Below are 23,809 nucleotides of genomic sequence, written 5' to 3' on the forward strand. Positions count from 1 at the left end.
GACATTTGGTTTGTTCCAACTATTGTGAGTAATGCTGCTATGAACAAGTGTCTGTTTCCAGGTGGATGTGTGTGTCTGATTGTCAAAAACAGAAACCTGCAAGTGTGAGTGCTTACTCATATGCTATGTATATATTTTTAAATGTTTTAACACTTTAATAACCAAGGAAGACAGCCTGTGGACTTGCAACTGTTGCACAAAAATTAAACATACTTTCCATTCCTAGGTCCAGTTACTGTACCATTTCATACCCACAAAGGCAATTTATCAGAACTCATCAGTCTTTTTACAGCCCCAGCAGCTCTTGTTATCAACTCTTTGTGATCATAATTCCCCTAGTGGGTGTGATGCAATATCTCGTTGTGGTTTTGATTTACATCTCCCTAGTGGTTAAGATGGAAGCTGTTAAGTACCTTCTTTGGTGAAAAGTCCATTATTTCCATTTTTTTTTAAAGCCGGAAGGCACAAGCTTTTGAATAAAAATAGAAGTGTCGAATGAGAGAGAATGAGGAGACACTACATTCTGAAAAGGGGTAAGACTGAAGGCAATGTGAACTGTGCAGCAATTCTGGAGACAAGAGCATCAAAGCCTCCTGGGATAGGAGGCCAAGGTCAACAGGTTGTTCCAAGAAGTCTCCTTGAGGAGTGACTCTTTAGCACAGACTTGACAGTCACCCCCATTCCACCTTCACCCCCATACCTTCTATACAGTCATTTGGCAATGCCTCATCTTAACTAGGATGGGAAGGGAAGGCAAGCATGATTGCCTAGTGGGAAGAGGGAGAGAATTCCTTAAGTAGAAACCTAGTGAAACTGCTAAATCACACACACACACACACACACACACACACACACACACACACACACACCCCACAAAATTTTAAGAGGATTTGGCAAGATGACTCAGAGGGTTAAGGCACTTGCTGCAAGCCTGATAACTGAAGTTTGATCCCTGAAATCCACAAGGGAGAGAACTAATTCTCACAAGTTGTTTTTAACTTTCACACACCTGCACATGGACAGACACACACATACACACACACACACACACACACACACACACACACACACACACACACACACCTGCATACGCGAATAAAAAATGTAAAACTTAAAATAGATAAAATTGGTTAAGTAAAACGTTATGACCTTATTGTTTCTGAGATATTAAAAAGCTACAACATCTTTAGCAATGGGGCTTAATATTAAAATGATAAGCCTTATGGAGGAGTTACTAATTTATCTGGATAGGTGAGACCCATTTGCAGCGAGGTGTTATCGGTTCAGGACCAAGGACAGCACATCAAGTATTAGGCCTCTAACTTCTTTTCTATTCACACCTGCACAAATATGTCTCTGTTATTATGTTCTCTCTTTTCTTTAGACTTCTCCAGCAGGGCAGAATCTCTCATTCTTTTGTTCTCAACCGTAATGAAGCTCATCACATGAGCAACACCTTAATGATGTCTGTCCTTTCAGCACCCCCTTGCTAATTTTGATTTATTTATTTATATGGATGAGTGTTTTGGCCTGCATGTATTTCTGTGTACCATGTGTATGTCTGGTGCCTACAAGGGTCAGAAGAAGGGTCCCCTGGGACTGGAGTTATAGGTGGTTGTAACCACCACGGGAGTGATGGGAACCGAACCCAGGTCCTCTGCAGTGCTTTGAACCCACTAAGCTGTCTCTCCAGCCTGCTTCCTTTTTTTTTTTATGGGAGTAAAAAACATACAACATTTTCAACCAAATTTGTGATTATAGTTCAGTGACGTAAAAGTACAGTCATACTGCACAAGCCTCACCATCCATCTACAGAACGGTTTCACATCCACAAAAATAAACTCCATGCCCATTAAACAATGTCCTTCCCACTTCCCCTGGTCCTGGCAAATTCTATTCTATTTTGTTTCTCTTACCCCTACTTTCTGTTTAGCCTACTGGTTTTTCCCAGGAAGAGTCACCCACAGCATAAGCATTCCATTTGGGGATCTGCACTAGTATAACTTATACCAGACCCACTGAAATTTCAACTGTGGGTAGAACTCTGAAAAATCTATTGCAACCAATTGTTAAAAAGATTCTGATCTGGACATGGTACCACACGCCTTTAATCCTAGCACTCTGGAGGCAGAGGCAGGCAGGTCTTTGAGTTTGAGGCCAGTCTGGTCTTCAGAGTGAGTTCCAGGACAGCCAAGGCTACAAAAACAACCCCCTGTCAATAGATAGATAGATAGATAGATAGATAGATAGATAGATAGATAGATAGACAGACAGATAGATAAATTAAGGTTCTAAAACCCACTAAGTATTTTTAGCATATTCATTAGTCACTAATTCCAGAATATCTCACCAGCCTTAAAGGAAGATCCTTTCTCATCAGTCATCATTCCCCAGTGTTTTCATGCTCTAACCCTTGTCAAGCACAACTTTTAAAATGATTACTGAAAAACCCCTTCTCCAATAAAACCTTTCCTAAGAACAGCTCCAGGGACCAGTCGGATGTCTTACGCATAGCTGAGGCTGTGAAGGTACAATATGGTCACAACAATATGGTTGACACTTGCGTCTTTCCAATATTTACTAGGGACTGTGCATAACTTGACATGATTTAATTTTGTACTGACTGGTTTCCCATTAATCATTTCACGTAACGTATCCTACTTCTTTAAATGACGTTAAGGCCTCTACTGTTTTTCAGGGGCTGAGCTGCTGCAGAATAATGCCAACACAAAAGCAACACAGCTGATCTTGACTGGCCCTCCACTACAATGGCGGCTGGTAGACACACAACGTGATACAGATATAACGCAACAGCATAAACCGTGCCTAGTGGAACTGTACATAACACAGTAAGGGGACACAAAGGAAGTGGAGGAAGGGTTATGTATTGTAGGGTGTATGGGCTGGGAGAAGATCACTTCACATAAACACATCTTTCTAGGTCCTGGTATTGGTCTCCTCGTGTGCAAGCTGGGAGTGGCGGCACAGGCATTTTCAGCTTCAGGAAGCTCCTGGCAAAGCCTCCAGAGTCTGAGTGCATAGAATGGGTCGCAATGGCTTACATCCTAGCCCCAGAGTATGTGTGATGAGACAGGAAAAAAAAAACGAGTTGGGTTTGAGGCATTTTTAAAGATCCATATCCCAGTATGCATAGAGTTCCCCGATGGTAATGCAACTTATAATTGCCCAGGAAGCTTGCTTTGCAACACGCAAAGTTCTGGGATTCAAACCAGACTTTCTATATCAAAACCTCTGATGGGGGGCGGGGTGGGGCTTGGTAATCTACTTTTAGCAAGCAGCACTGGTGGTAGCTGCTGTCAGTAAATAAGGTAAACAGAAAGAGAAAGTCTTGATGTCAGAAAGCATATTACGGTTACAAAGCACTCTAGGAAATAGAGGATGAACACCTAATTCCAGAGCATGTCACCACCTCTGTGGCGGGTACCAGAGGGACAGAAAATGGGGAGACAGGAATACCTAGGAGGATATAATCGGTAAGATTTGGAGACTGAACGTTGATTGACACAGATCATCCACTGCCCCCCAAGATGTGTGCAGTGCTTTAATGATTCACATTTAGCTCAGGTTTTTCCCTGTCTATACAGTCTCCCACACTCTGGGAGCACTTGCATCAAGAAGGCAGTACCACTCGCAGCCTATAAACTGCTGTTTAATGCAAGTGCCATACAGTAACATGAACAGTAGGTGGCAGTTAAGTGCCTGAATTTCCAAAGTGGAACGCCACTAACCTAGGAATGATCCGCACTGAAAACAACCCTTTATAGGGCTCAAGCAGACACATTTAATACCTAGTCTGAGGGGGGCCTGGTAAATCAGAGCCAAGAAAAGGCTGCTTTGCCCTACCTAGTATGCAGTCCCCAGTGATGCCTTGTAGGCTTATAAATACTGATCCACCCTGCCTGTGGTGACTTCCATACCGATGCTAAATTTGACATTTTGTGAAGTGCAAAAGAATCACTGTGGCAAGTGGGTCACAGACAAACTCCTACAGGTTTGAGAGCAGAAAACACTTCACGGCCTCGGCTGTGTTTCCCGGTGTCTACCTATGAGCTTTTGCTGCTGGCAGAGAGAGTTGGGAGAGGAAAAACCAAACACGGGAAGGGCTTACAGGAGGGATGGCTTAGAGCAAGAGATGAGGGCTGTCGGATGAATGTCAGCGAGAGCTTGCTTTTTTAGTCTTGGCCCAACTTATTAAAACCATGGCTAGTATACAATTTTTAAAAATTGACTGGAGCGGGGAACGTACCTGCCATGAGAGCTCATGTGGCGGTCAGAGGGTCAGAGGACAACCAGCAGGGGCTGGGTCTTTCCTTCCACCCAGGCTGCCAAGCTTGTCAGCAAGCGCCTTTACACTCTGAGCCACCATGCCGGCCTCACCGGGCACAACTCTTTGTATATTTACAATATGCACGCAACTGTGAGGCTAAGCCCAATGGCATGTATCTGAGAACCCAGCATTCAGGAGACAGAAGCGAGAGAATCTTGAGTTTGAGGCCAACGTAGGCTATGCAGTGAGGTCCCTGTCTCAAAACAAATATAAAAACTGAAAACAAAAGCTTGCAATCATACGAGAGGCATCGCGACTTTGCAGTTTGGATGGTTGAATGCCTAAAAATTTTTAGCTCTCCTGTTTCTGAGCAGTGTGCCTTGGGCTAGAAACGTCTTTGTACTTCAAATGGAAATATAAGAGTCTCTAATATGGTTATGATGATGGTTAAATGTCAAGATGTGAGCAGGTACTTAGAAGGGCATCTAGCTGTAGGGAGTACACCATAGGATGTGACAATCTTGTGTTGTTTTGTTCATGGGAATATGACAAAGTTTTTAAGGTCAACTTTGGGTGATGAGACAATAATGTTCTTTTTTTTTTTGGTTTTTCAAGACAGAGTTTTTTCATGTCGTTTTGGTGCCTGTCCTGGATCTCACTCTGTAGACCAGGCTGGACTCGAACTCACAGAGATCCGCCTGCCTCTGCCTCCCAAGTGCTGGGATTAAAGGTCTGCGCCACCACCGCCTGGCAAGACAATAATATTCCTATTACATTTTTACTCTGTAGGAAAATCATACATGTATAGTATGGAATATACCTACCTCCCCATTTTCCCCCTACAACCCTCCCAAGAGGTCCTTCTCCCAACTTCACATCTTCATTAATAATCCACCAAGTCCAGTGGGAGCTGCCCACATGTGCATGGGTGTGGGACCATCAACTGGAAGATGGGAATCCAACTAGTGGCCAAACTCTCAAAGAAGATGATCTTCCCTTTTATCTACGAATTGCCTATAGCTCCTCAGTTTGGGGGTGGGGTCTACAGAGCACCACCAACATCCATGCTAGAATTCGGACCAGCTTGATTCTGCAAAGGTAACCGCAGCTGCTATGCATGTGCAATAGGCTTGTCGTGGCCAGAAGACTGCATGTCAAAGCACTCCTCATCCTTATCCTCTGGCTCTTCTTTTGCAATGTTCCTGAATGCTTGGGCTTGGGATGGGGTCCTTCCAGTCTAGGAATAAGCACTCATAGATTCTTATTCTCAGCACTTTGACCAGTTATGGGTCTCTGTGTTGACTGCTGTCAACTGCAAAAAGCAGCTTCTCTAACTGTAAATGGACATTTCCAATCCTGACCACCCGGTCCAAAATAACCGACCCACAAGCTTATATTAGTCACAAATACTCGGCCAATAGCTCAGGCTTATTACTAACGAGCTCTTACATTTAAGTTAACCCATATCTCTATTTATGCTTTGCCATATGACGGTACTTTTATTAGCATGACACATTCATCTCCTGCTCCCTGTGCAGCTGGCTGGTGACTCCTGACTCCACCCTTCTCTTTCCCATCATCCTTAGTTTGGTTGCCCCACCTACACTGCCTGCCTGGCCAATCAGCATTTTATTAAAACAATTCGAGTGACAAATCTTCACAGTGTACAAGAGGATTATTCCACAGCATCTAACCAATGTTGAGAGTAGCCCAGGCAATTTGACAGCATGAACATTTAGTAAAGTAACCGTAGCAGGCTATACCCTAGGGCTTTTCTCTTTTATCTATTTAGAGCATGTCTTGTCTTTTAATGAACTAAATAACAGTCCACTTTTGTCTGCCTCTGACAGTTATAGTTGTCTATTATGGCAATAGATGACTGATAATAAGGGAACTCAACAAGTAGCTGTGGAATACCTAACCACAGATATAGGGATGGTTTGCAGTGATACATCTGCTTTCAGAACTTGCTTTGTCTCCTGGCTTTCTTGTTTATCTTTAAAAAAACATTCATTTGGGATATATTGAAGATTTCAAAAACATTACTTAGACGATCAGAACAAATTTTATACTTGTATCCTCTTTTCTTTTGAGTTAATCTCTCCAATCTTCTTCCTTTTAATGTGATGTGCCCCAAATTAGACATAGCTATGGGAGTTCCTGAAGCCTTAATTTCTCCTGTTTCTGACATTATTTCATTGTGATCAAATATACCAGAAATAAGCATCTGCTTATTCTGCTATCTAATGCAAATTTAATCACACAACATGATTTTATTTATGTCTGGCTTATTTACTTGCTTGCATCTAGAAGCATGTATCAAATCTCATTTGTTTTTATGGCCACATAATATTCCTTTTATGTATAAATATTTACCTATTAATCTCTTGGATACTTAGTTGTTTCTAAGGTGAGGCTACTTTGTATAATTCTGCTATTAATGCTGGTGAATATAGATGTTTGGTCCATGCTTTGCTGGATCATAAGTAAATTGTTTAATTTCTGAGTAATTGCCAGACTATTTTTCACAATGCTATGCACCATTTTTACATTTTCATCAGCATCCAACATTAAACATTTTAAAAAGGTGAACCATTGAATGGCAAAGTACCAGGTTGCCAGTACCAGTTCTCATACAATTCTTATCTTATTCTCTCTCTCTCTCTCTCTCTCTCTCTCTCTCTCTCTCTCTCTCTCTCTCTCTCTCTCTCTTCCCTCCCTCCATCCATCCCTTCTTCACCCCTCCCTCCCTCCCCCTCCTCCCCCTCTGTTACACACATGGGGTAGGGTAGGGACTGATTCTGTGTGTTTAAGTGTTGAGAATCAAATCCATGTCCTTATGCCTGTTAGCCAGATGAACTGTACCACTGCCTTCCATCACAGCGAAACTCTGAACACATCATTTCCTCTATTAGAGCAACATTTTTCATGTATACAGTTAAGACTCCCATAGCAATCACCCAAGGAGTTTGTTATATAGGTAGGGCTCTAGGTCCTGCCCCATAAATGTTGGATCAGCATCTCTGGCAACAGATCTCCTCCCCTCAATCAGCATTAAAATACTAAAATATGAGACTCCTGAAGTTAGAATACTGAGGCCTCCTTGTTGTTGTTTGCTTTTAGTATTGGTTAACAGAGTCAATGCATCCCAGGTTGGCACAAAACTCACAATGTAGCCAAGGATGACCTTGGACTTCTGATCCTTCTGCCTCTAACTCACCAATGCCTGGGTGGGTTGGTGTGGTGCTGGAGGTAGATGCAAGAGACACAAGGGTTTAGTTCATGCTAGGCAAGCACTCTCCAACTGAGCTACAGCCCAGCCAAGAATGGCAAGTTCTTGAGGGCAGGGAAAATATTGGTGTCCCCCCACCCATCTTTTTTTTTTTTTAGCCCTTGGGGTCAAACATACAAAAGACATTTAACAACCACCCACCAGTATGTCAAACTAATATTGTATTGCAGTCATTCTGGACATACTTAATTGCTACCTAGTGGTTAAGACTAAATGTAATCACAATACAGCCAGTTAGAGAACCTGTAATTAAGACATCTTTCATTTACATGGAACATGTTTCTTACCAGTTATCATGACATTTTGTTGCCAAGAATTTTTGTTTCATATGTAATTTTCAGATGAGTCCTTTACACTTCAGGGCAGGGTTTGTTATCGTTTGGTGTCAAGGGCTTTGAAGAACCATCTAGATGCGGCCTCTCTTTTATAAATTGCCATCGACATTTTGTAGCTTTACCAACCTCATGCTGCCCAAGCACAAGTGATAGACACTATGTGTAAGAAAGCCGAGAGTGGAAACCGTTATAGTAACCATGTGGTCTAGTAACTTTAAAGCATGTCTCCAAACCTTCTGACGACTTCAAAATATGTGTGAGTTTCACAAAGCGTATGTAAATACGCAGATGAGAACACAACATACAGCAAAATAACGGGGTGAACATTTAAATACAATGTTCATCCGTCCTGTGCTGCCAGCATTTGTATCTATACCACGTGCAAAAACTGTCACTAAACAAAACCAAGTCTTCCGCCAGGAACCTAAGCTCCTCTGAATTCACTGTTCCAAGTAACTAGCTTGCCTGAACCTCAAAGTTCCCTCTCCGGTGCCCCGGGATCAGCTGGGGAGCTTTGGGCGGCGGTCTCTTTAAGGTGCAATAGAACTCTGATCGCATCGATCACCGGCTCACCTCCGCCTCGCCCCGCCGCGGCATCCCATTCCTCCCCAGGTTTACTCGCCGCTTCCCGGCAGCAACCCCCGGGGGTCCGCTACCTCGGACGCACGCGGGCTCGGCTGTGTGCGAGCGCTGGAGCCCCCGCGGCGCGCTCCCGCCGGGCCGTCAGCCGTCAGCCGTCCGCAAGCGCGGGCGGGCGGCGTCTCGGGGCTCGTCTGGCCACGCCTGGAGCGCGGGCTTTGATTGGCCCGCCGTTGTTGTAGTGACCGGGAGGCGCCGGCGCTCGGGGCGGACGGTTCCGGGCGCCGTACGGTCCCCCCCTGGTCCCCGCCCCTCCCTGGCTCCCGCCGGCCCCGGGAGCTGCCCGCTCCCCGCATGGCCTCCGCCCCGGTAAGGTCCCCGCCGCTGTCTGAGCCGATCTCATGGCGGCGGGGCCAGGTAGGGGACCACGCCGGCTGTGGGCAGCCCCGGCCCGGGAGCTCGGCCGAACGAACGAACGTTCGTTCGCTCGCTCGGCGCCTTTGCCTGGCAGCGAGCGGGAGCGCCGTGCCCCGGCGGGGCGCTGAGCTCTGCTCCGGGGATCCCGGGGATCCCGGCTCTCGGACCCTCCCCCGCGCCTTCCGGGCCGGCCTCCGCGCCACGCCTGCGTCAGAATCACCTGGGAGGTTTAAAGGGCGCGGGAGTCAGCGGCGTGCACCGGCGGCTCCCCCGGCTGCGAGCCTGGGGCTGATGTCGGGGGGCGGGGGGGCTCCTCCAGTTGGAAGGGGGTGGCAGGGGCAGTTCCTGAACCTGTCACCCCGGAGGTGATGCCCTCGCCTCCCTCGCTGCCCACCGATGAGCCGGGGGTCCTCTCCGGTCTCGGGGGCGGAGGGGGGGGGGGAAGGGGGCGGGGAGTGACAAGCGACGTTGACCTCTGATTCCCGAGAGTTCCGAATTCTGCACCTGCTTTCAGACTTGACAACTTTCCATCCTAGGAGGACCCGATTCTGGAACGTTATTTTAAAGGTCACAAAGCCGCGATCACCTCCGTGGGCTTCAGCCCCAACTGCAAACAACTTGGTAAGTTTTTGTTGTTTTGTTGTTGTTGTTGTTGTTGTTCTGGTTTTTTTTTTTTTTTGTCTTGTTTAGTTCTTTTCTTTTTGTGACGGTAACCAAAGCTCACTTGGTTGAAAGAAAACCTTTCTTTCCTTCTTCTTCGACCCTGTCCGAGGGAGCCAGGCGCGATGGGGCGCACCGGGCCCCACTCTAGGTCCCTCTGCTCAGTACCGACGTCGCCGGTCTGGGCCTGACAGACAACTTTCGTGAACTAACCACCAGGAGGAGTGAGTGGGAAGGGGAGGGGTTTGTGATCGGCCCGGGGAGGGTGGAGTATTGGCCGGAGAGTTTGTGAAAAGTTCTGAGGCGAGCAGGAGGAAGTGGGGACCGAGCAGTTGAGCTGCACCGGAGGCCGAGGAGCGAGGTTGGGGGGGGGTCTCAAGTGACCCCTGGGAAACTCCGGTGTCCGGGACGGAGCCGAGCGCCTACATGAAAGGAGGGACCTGGGTGGAAGTTCGCCCCTACCTGAGCCGGGAACCCCAGCTGCAGGCTCCGCAGCCCTTCCCCAGCGTGCTGGCTGGCTGGCCGCGTCTACGCACGACCCGCGAGGATCCGGATGGCCGTGAGGTGGACCTGGGCAGGCAAGAGCTGCCTGCTGCTGGCGCTTTTAACACTGGCTTACATCCTGGTGGAGCTCTCAGTCTCCACTTTGTATGCCTCCCCAGGAGCCGGCCAGGCCAGGGAGCTGGGGCCAAGGCGGCTCTCAGACCTTGAGACGAGGGAAGAGGATTTGTCTCAGCCTCTTTATTTAAAGCCCCCTGCAGATTCCCATGCTCTTGGGGAATGGGGGAGAGCAAGCAAACTCCAGCTCAACGAGGGTGAGCTGAAGCAGCAAGAAGAACTCATTGAGAGATATGCCATCAATATTTACGTCAGTGACAAGATCTCCCTGCACCGCCACATAGAGGATAAAAGAATGCCTGAGTGTAAAGCCAAGAAGTTCCACTACAGGTCGCTTCCCACCACCTCCGTTGTCATCGCCTTCTATAATGAAGCCTGGTCCACGCTGCTTCGAACCATTCACAGTGTTTTAGAAACGTCTCCTGCGGTGCTTTTGAAGGAGATCATCTTGGTCGATGACTTGAGTGATAGAGTTTATTTAAAGGGACAACTTGAAACTTACATCAGCAATCTCGAGAGAGTTCGCTTGATTAGAACCAATAAGAGAGAGGGGCTGGTCCGAGCCCGCCTCATTGGGGCCACTTTCGCTACCGGGGATGTCCTCACGTTCCTGGACTGCCACTGTGAGTGTAACACTGGTTGGTTGGAACCCCTTTTAGAAAGGATTAGTACAGATGAAACGGCAATTGTATGCCCTGTTATTGATACAATCGATTGGAATACTTTCGAATTCTACATGCAGACTGGGGAGCCCATGATTGGTGGGTTTGACTGGCGTTTAACATTCCAGTGGCATTCTGTCCCCAAACATGAAAGGGACAGGCGGACATCAAGAATTGACCCCATCCGGTCACCCACCATGGCAGGGGGACTGTTTGCTGTCAGCAAGAAGTATTTTCAGTACCTGGGAACATACGACACTGGGATGGAAGTGTGGGGAGGCGAAAACCTTGAGCTGTCTTTCAGGGTTTGGCAGTGTGGTGGCAAACTGGAGATCCACCCATGTTCTCACGTGGGCCATGTGTTCCCCAAGCGGGCGCCATATGCGCGCCCCAATTTCCTACAGAATACTGCCAGGGCAGCCGAAGTCTGGATGGATGAATACAAAGAACACTTCTATAACCGCAACCCTCCAGCTCGGAAAGAGGCCTACGGGGATATTTCTGAAAGAAAGTTACTGAGGGAGCGGTTGAAATGCAAGAGCTTCGACTGGTATTTGAAAAACGTGTTTTCTAACTTACACGTCCCTGAGGATAGACCTGGCTGGCACGGAGCTATTCGCAGTATGGGCATCTCTTCCGAGTGCTTAGATTATAATGCGCCTGACAACAACCCCACAGGTGCTAACCTTTCCTTGTTTGGCTGCCACGGTCAAGGAGGCAATCAGTTCTTTGAGTACACTTCCAACAAAGAAATCAGATTTAATTCTGTGACCGAATTATGTGCGGAGGTCCCTGAACAAAAGAATCATGTAGGGATGCAGAACTGTCCCAAAGATGGTCTCCCCACTCCAGTAAACATCATCTGGCATTTTAAAGAAGACGGAACTATTTTTCACCCTCACACAGGACTGTGTCTTAGTGCTTTCCGGACAGCTGAAGGCCGACCCAGTGTACAGATGAAAACATGTAATGCCCTTGATAAAAATCAGCTCTGGAGTTTTGAGAGATAGATGAGCAGGACGGCATCTTCTTTTGGGGAGCTGACAGTAGCTTCTGGAAAGTCCAAGTGCCCAGTGATGATTGCATTTTTCCCAGAAGTCACCCAGCAGCTGGCGGAGAGAGCACTGGAAAGCCACGGTTCTTCTGGGGATATCACTCTGAAACTGGTGCACTGCTCAGTATCTTAAAGTGCCTTCTTTCTTCTCGGGCTGTTTTATTTAAAAGCTTTGTCCATGTGGTCCCCTCCTTCTCTTTAAAGAAGCTGCTGTGAATTGAGATGCACAAAACCCTCAAGTGTGGGCTGTGGGTGTAGCTCAGCAAGACCCTGTGTCTGATCCACAGCACCACGAAATACACACTTAAGTTCAAGACTTAATACTAAAGAATGTAAAAGTCCAAGCAAAATGGGGTATGATCAATCTGATTGGTAAATTCACTGCATGTCCTTTTCTTTTTATCAAAACTTGTGAATGTGTAACTAGAACTATTACTATTTTGATTTTGTAGGATTTGAATTTCTTTTAGGCAGCACATTAAATTTGAGGTTTTTAAAAACTAATTTGTCTTTGATCAAGTAGAAGTTGGGCGAATTTGATCTTGAGGAAAAGGCCTGGTGTCGATATATGTTTTTCATTGGCAGAGGGTATTAGTCTGCATGCAAGTTTGGAATGCAAGTCTGCTCAGAAACCTTGACTCAGGCCGAAATGAGATGGTGAGACATTGACATTCCGTTCTCTGTACACGTGAGCTATTGGACTGAACTGACCTATATATCAATACCTCACATCACTCTGACTCTGTAAGCTGTCCTCTCCGTGAACTTGTTTGTGAGTATAGGGCATTTTCTGATTGCACTTCCTTAAGGTTTGAATGTACTAGAACAGGACTCAGAATACTGCGCCTCCCTTTGTTAAATGCCTAATCCTTTCAAGTAAACACCATTGAGACCTCTGAAGCTAACCCCCAGTGTGTTTACTGAAATGTGTGAACCTGAAAGTGGGCCCAGTTCTGCAAAGAGTGTTCGGCTTCTCATGAGTTCTTGCCCACCTGGAAATCTGGACGATGTCTCTTAAGACTGCGAGCGGGGGAAAGACCGCACTGGTAGTTGGTGATGGCTGCCTTCAAGCTCATTGCCAACACCTGGCAGCCTGGCAGCTCTCACGGTGGGCGAACAACTGGCTCAGCGGAAGGATGACCTCGGCTGAGTCCTTTTTCTTGCTTGGGCCTCAGTTTCCTCATGGATTGGTTCTTGAGGATCCCTTTCAATCTGAAAGATCAGTTGTACATCCTCCTGTCCCCTGCGCACCCACTGTGACTTCTAGGGACTCTTTTGTGTCCTTACTTTGAACATAGGTAGTGCTGAGCAGCTGAGGAATGTTCAGTGTTGAAGACAGAGAAGCCAGTTTTAAACTTCCGGGAGCTGAACTCACCTGAAGTGGTGTGTCTCTCCGGGGATGTTACTATAGTCAGTTGTATAGTCATTTTATTTTGACAGTTGTTGAACTGATTGTGTCTTTTAAAAGTTTTAAACTTTCAAAGTAATTCTTTGACTAAGCGTATAAATATTTCCCAAACTAAATTATTTCAGAAGTAAATACGTTTTAAGACATTTCTTGGTTCCCTACTAACATTTTATTCAGAAATCACAGGGTAAATTTGGGAGTGAGTCTCAGCTTCTTGACTGTGGTATGAAAAATGTATTGCTCTGCAGAGAACCAGTCCTCAGGAATTCACAAGAAAATTGTTTTCACTGTTCACTTGACAGCTTAGATGGAGAGAGGGAACTTTGTAAACCCTGAATTTAAGTAACTTGTTTCGGGTGACCGTTTCAAAACATTAAAGCTTGTGTGTACGTGTGACTGTTTCATTCTCATTGACTCTTGGAATGAAAATCTGTTACTGCTGTTCTATAAGTTATCCGGCAACCTTAAAGTTTGTGGAAGATTTGTCTAGATTCTGTGGGCAGTACCCGACCCTGGGTTTTATTAGAGGAAAATATATAAAAGTATCCATTCAGAGGGAAGTTCTCCTAAATGCACTCTGGCCTTGCCCATGTCCTCTTGAGAACAATTTTTTTTTTTTTTTACTTTTTTGCAGAATTTTTTTTTTTTTGCCTTTTTGTTCTTGTCAGCCCCCTATCATATGAGAGAATGAAAATGGATATAATCCAGAAGTGACTATTGAAATTACTTTTATTTAGTACCTTGATACCCCTATCAAAGAAGGGAAAAGCCTTTAAGACTAGAGTATTTAATTCTGTGTGTTTTCTTTTTTCTCTATATTGGTGGTTATGACTTTTTAGGCTGGTGGCTTATTTATATCCATAATTCATAACAAAGGAAACTAGAGTTGTGTTTTTATATGTGGGCGTGTTCCAATTTCATTACAAAAGTACACCATAATGAAACATGCAAAATATTCTTTCACTTCTTATTTCCAATTTATTGTTACCTGCCCAAGTTCTCTATTTTGCTGTAGATAGTTGGGGGTTGATCTTTTAAGCGAATTTACATGCTTAAATTAAATGTTATGAAAGTATTTGATAGGCAAGGAGTTTCCATTTTGTCATTTACTGGCCAGTCCTGTGAATAGATTATCTCCATAAGCAGCTTAGCGGTTGTTTTCTTATTAAAAAATGATAATATGAAGGTCATTAGAAGGCTTTCTATAACTTTAAATATTTCGTTTGTAAGGGAAAATGTGTTTACTCAGTCAATAGTAGGCTCTTTCGTGTACGTTGATGTTAGCAGATTAAAATATTCTAGGCAAAAGTTTAAGTTGTATACTCTTAGTTGTTTTAGGGTCTTGGTTTTAATGAGTAAAATTTAGATTTGACTTGTCTTTTTGAATTGCTATTTTAATAATATTTTTCGAATGAGCACAAAGCTGAGGTTCAGATTTATGTATTTTGAGCAGTGACTCTTTTTGTTGGTGGTATTTGTAATGTTGATTAAGACATGCAATAAAATGTATGCCTAATTATTTTTGCAAACGGATTCTGATGATTTTAGTCCATAAAATTAATATTCCTATGTGCACATTCTTGATGGCAGTGTGATAGTTACATAAACATGATTCTTTTCCTTACTTGACAGTTCAGATAGGGTATTTAGAAAGTCAGGTTTCCTGCTTGACTGTGTAAGATGTGTTAACCAGAAAGGATTAAGAAGTGGTGTCAGCACTATTATGCATTAACTGCATATGAACAAACTGGAAAAGATAAGGCTCCCTGGGACCCATCCTGTCTACTGTACAAGGACACAAGCGGTTCCCTGGACACATGGACACTCCTCCTTTTAAAATCTTGAGCTGAAAAGAAAACGCTTGTCTCCTAAACTGCAGCCTCACACTTTTCCCTGTCCATAAGTGCTGTTCCTTTACACCAGAAGCATGAGTGATTTTTTTTTTTCCTTTTGAGACAGGGTCCCATGAATCCCAGACTCTCCACAGACTTGCTATGTAGCCAAGGATGACCTTGAACTTCTGATCCTCCTGCCTTGCCTCTTTCCGGTGAGCTGATGTATTGGCCACATTTAAGGGCACGTACTAGATATATTAAGCGTTTTTTCTTTGTTTTGTTTTTTTGTTTTTCAAGACAGGGTTTCTCTGTAACAGTCCTAGCTGGCCTGAAACTCACTGTGTAGACCAGGCTGGCCTTCAACTCATAGAGACACCTGCCTCTGACTTCTGAGGGCTGTTAATAAAAGCATGCGCCACCTCACCACCACAGCCACCTCCCCACCCCCACCCTCCACCCTCCACCCCCACCCCCGGCTCTTTTGCTTTTACATACAAAAAGTTTCTATAAATGCAGGTGCTTGCTCCCTAAGCAACTCTTTGTAAATCATGTTGTATCTCTGTGTTTCAGTTTTATGAATGTAAAAACAACTGGACAACTATGTGCAGTATATTCGTGGTTGCCAGGGCTCTGGAGAGGGAGGAGTTGTTCATGGAGGGAAGGGTCATGTGATGAGAATATTCTGGGATGGGTGACAGTGATTCCACTTGGTGAGAACCACTGAATCCTGTAGCAAAGGGTGGGGCTTGTGGTTTGCGAATTATATTTCAATTGAAAAATTACTTGTGGAGAAGAAGAGAGGCTGGGAAACTCCAGGCGTCCCAAGGAAGAGATTTTTCATAATACTTACATTAATCCTCCAGTTCAGTATTAGGTCGAAGGTGAAAGTTAGTCTTTATCAGTTTCTCCTGGCAATTCTGAGAAGCTACAGGCCGTCCTTTGGCTAGGAGGTGGAGAGTACAAAATGGGGAGTGAATACCTTCCTCATCCAGCTGTGCCCATGGCAGAATGGATGGCCATTATAATTTGCTAATAATAATCAGATAATGCTTTTTTTTCCGTTTGCTCAGTTTTATGGCTTTCCCCGGCTAGGCGGGGCTCAGTAAGTCTTCAGTAGGTGAGAGGTGTTCTGTGCTGTCTGCTCCGTATTCTGAGCCCTTTATTTGCAGTTCTCTGACCCGTTCAAAAGAGGGAAGGGAGGGACTGTTGACTTAATACTCCTTTAGTTCATGCTATCATGCGCTCTAAATATACATGCACGGGAACAAAGCCGATGCGTTTCCTAAAATGATATAAAGGTTCATAGTCCAGTGGGAAAGACAAACAGGCACAAGGAAACTCACAGATCCTGTGTAACTAACTAACTAACTCTGCTTGATAGAACAAAGGGACAGTCAGAGCTGAGGAAAAGCAACCGCGTGTTTGGGGGTGACCATCGAAATGGAATAAGAGGTAAAGGAATAATTGTGCACAGAATATTTAACTGAAGCACTGAAGAGTCAGCTAGGTAGACAGCAGAGAAGGAGCCTTGTAGGAAAAGGCCAAGGAGGGGAATGACCTTGTCTTAGAGAAGCAGGAAAATGCCATAAGGGTAGAGTCTGGGACTCAGGGAGACAGGGAGAGGTGAGCTTGACGATGGGCAACCAGAGCTTAGGTGGGACTTGGACTGTATAGCCAGGCAAATGGCAGCTGGTAGGCCTAGAGAAGATGTGCCTCAGTTTTTAGTCCCTGGAACCTATGATGTGTCTTTATTTGGGCAAAAAGATTTTTACAATCATAATTTATGATCTTGAGGTGAGATCATCTGAGTGGTAAGTTCTGTGACAAACGCCCTTAGAAGAAAAACACTGTCCTGTAGCCCTGGAAAGGCTGAGGAAGGACTACTGTGTGAGTGAGGCTGGCCTGGGATACAGAGGGAGACACAGGCTCAAACGGAAAACACAGAGCAGTCAGCCAGGCGTGGTGGCACACGCCTGGAAGCCCGAGCATTAGCAAAACCGAGGCAGGATTATTGAGAGTTTAGATTAGCCTGGGCTACATAGAGAGACCCAATCCCCCAAACCAAACAAACCAGTAGAAAACAGATAAGGGGCGGCCATAGGAAGCCAGAGGCCAGACGGCAGACAGCAGTGAAGGAGGCAGAGAGGGAAAGGGAATGGAACTCCCAGGGCCTCTGGGGGGACTCTTTTTCTGACAGCACCTTGACCTCTGGCCTCTAGACCTATGACAATAAACCTGTGTTGTTTTAACTTTCTAAGTTGACGGTGATTTGTTACGGCTGCCACAGGAAACAGAAGTGTATTCAGGGACCCAGTTCACGGGTTTAGGATCTGATTTATGCTTTGACCTTATCATCATGGCTACTGTGTGGAAACAAAATAAACCAGATAGTATAGTAAAGAAGTCCTCAAGAGCTGTTACAGAAGTTCCATCAGAAAAGCATTGGTGCGTGTGAGGGCGGTAATCCTCAAGCTAGAGTGAGGCTTTGCTAGGAGACATTAGGGAGTGTAAGAGATAAAGGACATTTAAGGTCACAGGAAGGGATCTGGTCACAGGGAAGAAGCTGAAGAATGAGCAAATGGCCTGTGCCTGAGCCCATCCTAGCTCTGAGCTTTAGATCCAAAGAGATAGGCAAAGGATCGGAAAGGCTGGACGAGTGCCATTATATAGGAAATCAGAAGGCCCGGTCTGTGGTGGAGTAAAATGCTGAAGGAGGGGTCAGCAGGGCGAACAGGCGGTGACAGAGAGTGAGAAAGGGGGCCTTTTCAGATGTCTCCACGCCTCTCCACGCCTCTCCAGCAGCTCCGTCTGTGGTCACACGCTGGACCTTGTCAGTAGCAGACCCTGATCGTCGGCCTCCTAAATCCGTGTTCTAAACCTAACAGGAGGTTTTCCGTCCCGTGACTTTCTCAGCAGCTTCAGCTCGAGACTCCTTTGCCTGCCCATGTTCTTCACCGAGGCCCCTCACAAACGCGTCTCACCGTGCAGCTTCCAACACACCATTCCCACCTTTGTCCCTTTACATGCTCCTTTACACACGCTCCAGGCAAAAATCCAATCAGTCTGGAATGTCTGAGATAGTATTGGAGCCAGTGGCAATTCCTAGACACACCCCCACACACACTATAAACCCAAGATCACCCATTTCACACACACCTTCTCTGCACGGCAAGCGGCAGGCAATTGTTAGCCACCCGCCTGGACACACTGGCAGTGATTTTACAAATGTACTTAAAGGGATTGGAACAGCAAGAGGGGAAACTAATCAGGATATAGCGTATGAGAAAGGAATTTTTTATTTATTTATGTATGTATGTATGTATGTTTTTATTTATGTATTTATTTTGATTTTTCGAGACCGGGTTTCTCTGTGTAGCCCTGGCTGTCCTGGAGCTCTTCTCTGTAGCCCAGGCTAGCCTCGACAGAGATCTGCCTGCCTCTGCCTGCTGAGTGCTGGAATTAAATATGTACCTAGCCAAGATTCTATTTTCTTTCTTTCTTTCTTTCTTCCTTCCTTCCTTCCTTCCTTCCTTCCTTCCTTCCTTCCTTCCTTTCTTTCTTTCTTTTTTTAATTTTTCGAGACGGGGTTTCTCTGTGTAACAGTCCTGGCTGTCCTGGAATGCACTTTAGTGTAGACCAGGCTGGCCTTGAACTCACACAGATCTGTCTGCCTCTGCCTGCCGAGTGCTGGAATTAAAGGTGTACCTAGTAGCCAAGATTCTATTTTCAATAAAAGGGAAAAAATATTTTTTAAAATTACATTTTGCCTATGTGCATGCAATTTCTTTGCCCGATTCTCCACTTGGACGCCTCACTTAGAGATCTGCCCTGTTGTAACACAACCCGGCGCCCTCCCACTCCACCTCACTGTTTAGGTCAGATACTATTCGGTGGGCGGGGGCACGCATATGCACACCAGAGGCCAGCCTCAGGTATCATTCCTCAGGTACCACTTGTGCCTTGTATGGTTTTGTCCATGTGGTGTGCATTGTGTGTGTGTGGTGTATGCACTTCCTAGTTCCATTGTGTGTAGGTGCATGTGTGCGCGTGTTTGTGGGAGACCAGAGGTTGATGTCAGGCATCTTTTCTTTTTCCACCTTTATTGTTTTGACACAGGCTCTTTCACTGAACCTGAAGTTTATTGATTTGCCTGGCTGGCTTATTGATTGGCCTGGCTGGCTAATAACCGTCCCCAGCCCAGGGATTACAGGCGTATGTCATTATGCCTGGTTTTTTATAATGGCTTCTGGGGGTTGAACTTAGGCTCTCCTGTTTGCGAGGTAAGCACACTTTCCCAACCATGCCAACTCACCAGCCCGAGGCAGCGCTCCTGAGTAAACTAATTATGACAGGAGTCGGGGAGGCAGCCATGACCTGAAGGGGGTGAACTGTGAAAGACAAAGGATGGAGGCTTTAAAGGATTTCAGAGGACTTGGTGTCCCCAAACAGTCAGATCAAGATTGAAGTGGTGGAGGAGGTTTCTGCCTCTAAGAGAGATCATGTAGCCATGCTTCTCAGGCCCACCCAGCACATTTGGGAAGAAGATCAGGCATAGTACTGGGCTTTTAGCTAAGGGATATGCAAAGCTCTATGAAAATGTAAGTTTACATCATAACTGATGAACTTAGAGATTTAAGGCATAACTTCCGGTCATACCTGGAGGAAGGCCAGCATGGAGCATGGTGGAACACATATATTCATACCCCCCTTTCTCCCATGATTGCCACCCCCCATTATCTTTAGTGGAAGCTTATTTTTAAGGCACCCAGGTTATCTTTAGTGGAACTTTATTTTTTAAAGCACCCACGGCTCCTTTAGACAGAAGATTTTTTTTTTTTTTCTCATCCAGGGCAGAGAAATTTTAAACTAGGGCCATCACTTAACTAAACTGTGGTTCAGTGCTTGGATAGTAAAAACAGATTCTGAGACTCTTAAGCTGTTTACATTTTGTAGTTCCAGTTAGAATACTGTGAGTTTATTGTGCAACCCTCTTCCATTTGGGTTTATAAATGTGTATACTTAAGGATTACATCTTAATTTTTTAAATGATTTCTAGAGAATGCCTTATTAATTTCTCTAGATTTCCTTGTTTATTCTTCCCTAAGAAAGGCAGTCCCATTGCTTTCTTTTGTGGCCCAAAGGCCACAGTGAGGCTGGAAATGCAGGAGCAGGTACGCAGTGTGGACCTGCAAACTTGTAGTAGGGAAGGACAGGAGCAGAGAGCATAGGACTTCCCCAGGAACTGCAAAAGTCAAGGCTTCAGATAGGAAGGTGATCTGAATTCCCAGGCTCCTCTTGATATGCAGTGAAAAGACCTGAGAGCATATGTAATTCAAATGTCTAAAAACAGATGTGGGGCTGGTGAGATGACTTGGCAAGCAAAGGTGCTTCTTCTGTAAGCTTGGCAACCCGAGTTTGAGAGTCCCATGACCCACATAAAGGTAGAAGGAGCTAACTGACTCCACAATGTTGTTCTCTGACCTCCACACTTGTACTGTGACACATGTGCCCACACATATACGTCATACACACACACACACACACACACACACACACACACACACACACACACACACAAATGTTGTTATTTTGGGGTTTTTGGTTTTTTTTTTTTTTGAGACAGGGTTTCTCTGTGTAATTTTGGTGCCTGTCCTGGATCTCTGTAGACCAGCTGGCCTCGAACTCACAGAGATCCGCCTGGCTCTGCCTCCCAAGTGCTGGGATTAAAGGCGTGCACCACTGCTGCCCAGCGACACACAAATGTTTTTAAAGATAAATATAAATGTGGACCTTTTTAGCAGATTCTAGTATTTGTCCTCTGACTTAGACCCAGCAGTAATTGTTCTACAGACTATCAGAATGATATGTTTATATGATAGTCATGCCATTTACATAGCAGCGTCGTATAAAAGAGCAACAAGATTACAACCAACCTAAATAGGGTAGTCTCATTAAATAATTTGAAAGATAGCTTACACAATAGGATGGTATATAGATTCCCCCCTTCAGTTATAACAGTAACTGGAATCTGAAAATAACCGTAAAACAAGATTCAATACGCAGTGTACCTTTTTCAGGCACTGAGCCAGAGTGCCAACCCTGGCCTTTGTAGGAGAGCAGCACACAGTGTGAACTCTACATCTTGCCTTCTTCCTAGCCACACTCTCCCTAGAGGATAACAGAAAAGTAGAACAGAACCAGCATGTCCCATGGCCAAGCTGTTCCGCAGATGGACTGGAGAGGCTGGGTTCTTGAGACATTTTTTCTGCACAGCCTCAGAAGCGTGTCTGTCTATGGGCTCTTGTCCTAAAGCTTTGGTTGAAGGCCAAGAAACACATGGACAGAGCAGGTTACTCCATTTGGAGGGCAGGATCCACAGGACTCCTTCTCAAAGCCCCGCCACCTGGGAACACTGTCACCTTGGGACCAAACTGCAACATGAGTTTCTGTAGGGACAAAGCACTTAGTAGTATGTTGTGGTGATATATTGTGAACCCCCAATATACTGTATACCCTGATAAATTTATCTGGGGATCAGAGGACAGAGCCAGCCACTAGATTAGACATAGAGGCAAGACAGTGGTGGCACACACCTTTAATCCTATCACTTGGGAGACAGGGATCTCTCTGGATCTCTGTGAGTTCAAGACCACACTGGAAACAGAGCCAGGCAGTGGTGGCACACATCTTTAATCCCAGCACTGGGAAGGAAGGAAGATGGCAGGGCACAGAAAGGTATATAGGCGTGAGTAAACAGGAAGTCTTGCTCTGGAGGCTGAGGAGTTGGTAAGGTGAGGTTGGCTGTGGCTTGTTCTGTTTCTCTGAATTTTCAGCATTCACTCCAATATCTGGCTCCGGGTTGTTTTTTTTTATTTTTTTTTTTTTTATTTTTTTTTTTTTTTGGTTTTTCGAGACAGGGTTTCTCTGTGTAGCTTTGCGCCTTTCCTGGAACTCACTTGGTAGTCCAGGCTGGCCTCGAACTCACAGAGATCCACCTGGCTCTGCCTCCCGAGTGCTGGGATTAAAGGCGTGCGCCACCACCGCCCGGCTTGTTTTTTTTTAAATAATAAGACCTTTTAAGATTCGTGTTACATCAAGTGACTTTAAATTCTAGCTTAATTACAAATGATTAAGAAAAAATGCATATTTAAAGATGTTTCTATATATAGAGAAAAATGATAGGGTCAGCAGACTACATGTAGATATGATAAAATCTCCAGTAGGAAGAAGGTATGGGGGGGGTCTCTTGTACTGTCTTGTAATTTTTCTATAGGCTTGGAATTATGAAAATTAAAGTGTGCCAAGACCAGAAAAGGGAACACAGGGTAAGATAGTTGTGTGTATTAACAAAACACAAGCTCCAGCATACACTGAGTAGAAGGGGAAGGGAGAGGTAGGGTGCAGAGGAGGAGATGCCTGCTGTACCCTCATATACAGAATGCTTGGGAATGGACACCCCAATGTCTGTGAGCACATAGGATTCCCAGTGGTTATGCTGCAGGAAAGGAACCCTGTGGCCAAGGAGCAGAAGGAAGTCTGTTAGGTACCCTTTCGTAGTATTCGAGTTCTGGAACAGTACTGATTTTACCCACTGAAAGGAGACGTGGGATAATGTTTAAAAGCCACAAAACTGAAGCAAATGTCACTTAGTTTTAGAAAATAGTATTTTGTTTTGTTTCAGTTTTGGCTTTCTGAGACAGGATCTCATGATGTAGCTCTGGCTGGCCTTGAATTCATGACCCCCCTGCCTCGGCCCCCACATACTTAAAGATGTATGCCACCACACCCAGCTCTAGAAAACTGTACTCTGACAGATGAACCTGTAAGTAACCTCAAGCAAGCTTTTGTCACATTAGTGAGGAAGAGAACTAGGTTGACTACAGAATGGCGCTGTTCCTTAAAGTGACAGACACCAAAAGTGCGTGCTGACCCTCCAGTCAGCGTGAAGAAAAGCACTTGAAGTTAGTGTTCTGTGAACTCGCCTCAAGGGACAGAGCAGAGCTGGGGGACAGCAGAGTGTGCTTGTTTTTTGTCAACTGGGCACACACCAGAGTCGCCTGGCAAGAGAGAACCTCAGGTGAAGAATTGCCTCCATCAGGCTGGCATCTCTGTGGGGCGTTTTCTTGATGATTGTTGATTGATATGGAGGATGAGCGGTCAGTGCCGCTCCTGGACAGGCGGTCCTGGACACAGTAAGAAATCAGGCTGAGCAGCCAGTGAGCAGCGTTCCTCCACGGTTTGGCCTCCAGGGTCCTGCTTGAGCTCCTCCTGACTTCCCTCAGTGATGGGCTGGGACCTGGGAGTTGTGAGAGGAAATAAACCCTTCCTCCCCTAAGTTGGTTTTGGTTAGTGTTTTAGATCGCAACCACAGAGAAACTGAACCAGGACAACAGACTTTGTTCTTCTGTGGCCTAACAAGGATGTCCTCAGACGATGGATTGCCATTTTGATCATGTATTTTATAGATATGTGAATATGTATAACATATATAATATGTACTCATACATATAATATATGCTCATCGGTAGATTTACTTGCTAATATTTTTCTTAACATCCTTCCTTTGGGATTTTATCTTAAAATAGAGCAGTAGAATGACGAATACTGTAAGCGTTGACATTTTAAGTGATGTGGTAATGTTTACGTAGGGTGTGGTTCCAT

The 23,809-nt window shown here is 45.3% G+C and overlaps 2 protein-coding genes and 1 long non-coding RNA gene across 13 annotated transcripts in view; 2 read left to right on the forward strand and 1 right to left on the reverse strand.

The window, feature by feature from the left end:
* LOC128119729 (uncharacterized) overlaps window positions 1–8,603 on the reverse strand; it is an 85,178-nt gene extending 76,575 nt beyond the window's left edge. The window contains exon 1 of the long non-coding RNA XR_008221654.1: window positions 8,489–8,603. This is a non-coding gene — a long non-coding RNA (uncharacterized LOC128119729). The remainder of the gene's footprint in view (window positions 1–8,488) is intronic.
* Window positions 8,604–8,732: 129 nt separating this feature from the next.
* Window positions 8,733–23,809, forward strand: part of Poc1b (POC1 centriolar protein B) — a 108,613-nt gene continuing 93,536 nt past the window's right edge. For 8 of the 11 annotated variants that reach the window (XR_008221653.1, XR_008221652.1, XM_052753207.1 and 5 more), the window contains exons 1-2: window positions 8,733–8,911; window positions 9,448–9,532. Coding sequence is in view for 9 of the 11 variants with exons in the window: in XM_052753207.1 (XP_052609167.1) it covers window positions 8,849–8,911; window positions 9,448–9,532 (148 nt within the window). In the remaining 2 variants the exon portion in view is untranslated. The remainder of the gene's footprint in view (window positions 8,912–9,447; window positions 9,533–23,809) is intronic. The other 3 variants (XM_052753204.1, XM_052753205.1, XM_052753203.1) reach the window with 3 other exon arrangements.
* Galnt4 (polypeptide N-acetylgalactosaminyltransferase 4) lies at window positions 9,590–13,707 on the forward strand. Its single transcript, XM_052753202.1, has one exon. It carries the CDS (start codon window positions 10,125–10,127, stop codon window positions 11,859–11,861), a length of 1,737 nt encoding a protein of 578 aa, XP_052609162.1. The 5' UTR covers window positions 9,590–10,124; the 3' UTR covers window positions 11,862–13,707.

Source organism: Peromyscus californicus, unplaced genomic scaffold (genome assembly GCF_007827085.1).
Source record: "Peromyscus californicus insignis strain IS unplaced genomic scaffold, ASM782708v3 Scaffold_24__1_contigs__length_46423439, whole genome shotgun sequence".
NCBI classification, from domain to species: Eukaryota; Metazoa; Chordata; class Mammalia; order Rodentia; family Cricetidae; genus Peromyscus; species Peromyscus californicus.

What these genes read in the sequence shown, in the direction of transcription:
- Galnt4 (XM_052753202.1), top strand. Translation starts at nt 10,125, where the DNA reads ATGGCCGTGAGGTGGACCTGGGCAGGCAAGAGCTGCCTGCTGCTGGCG.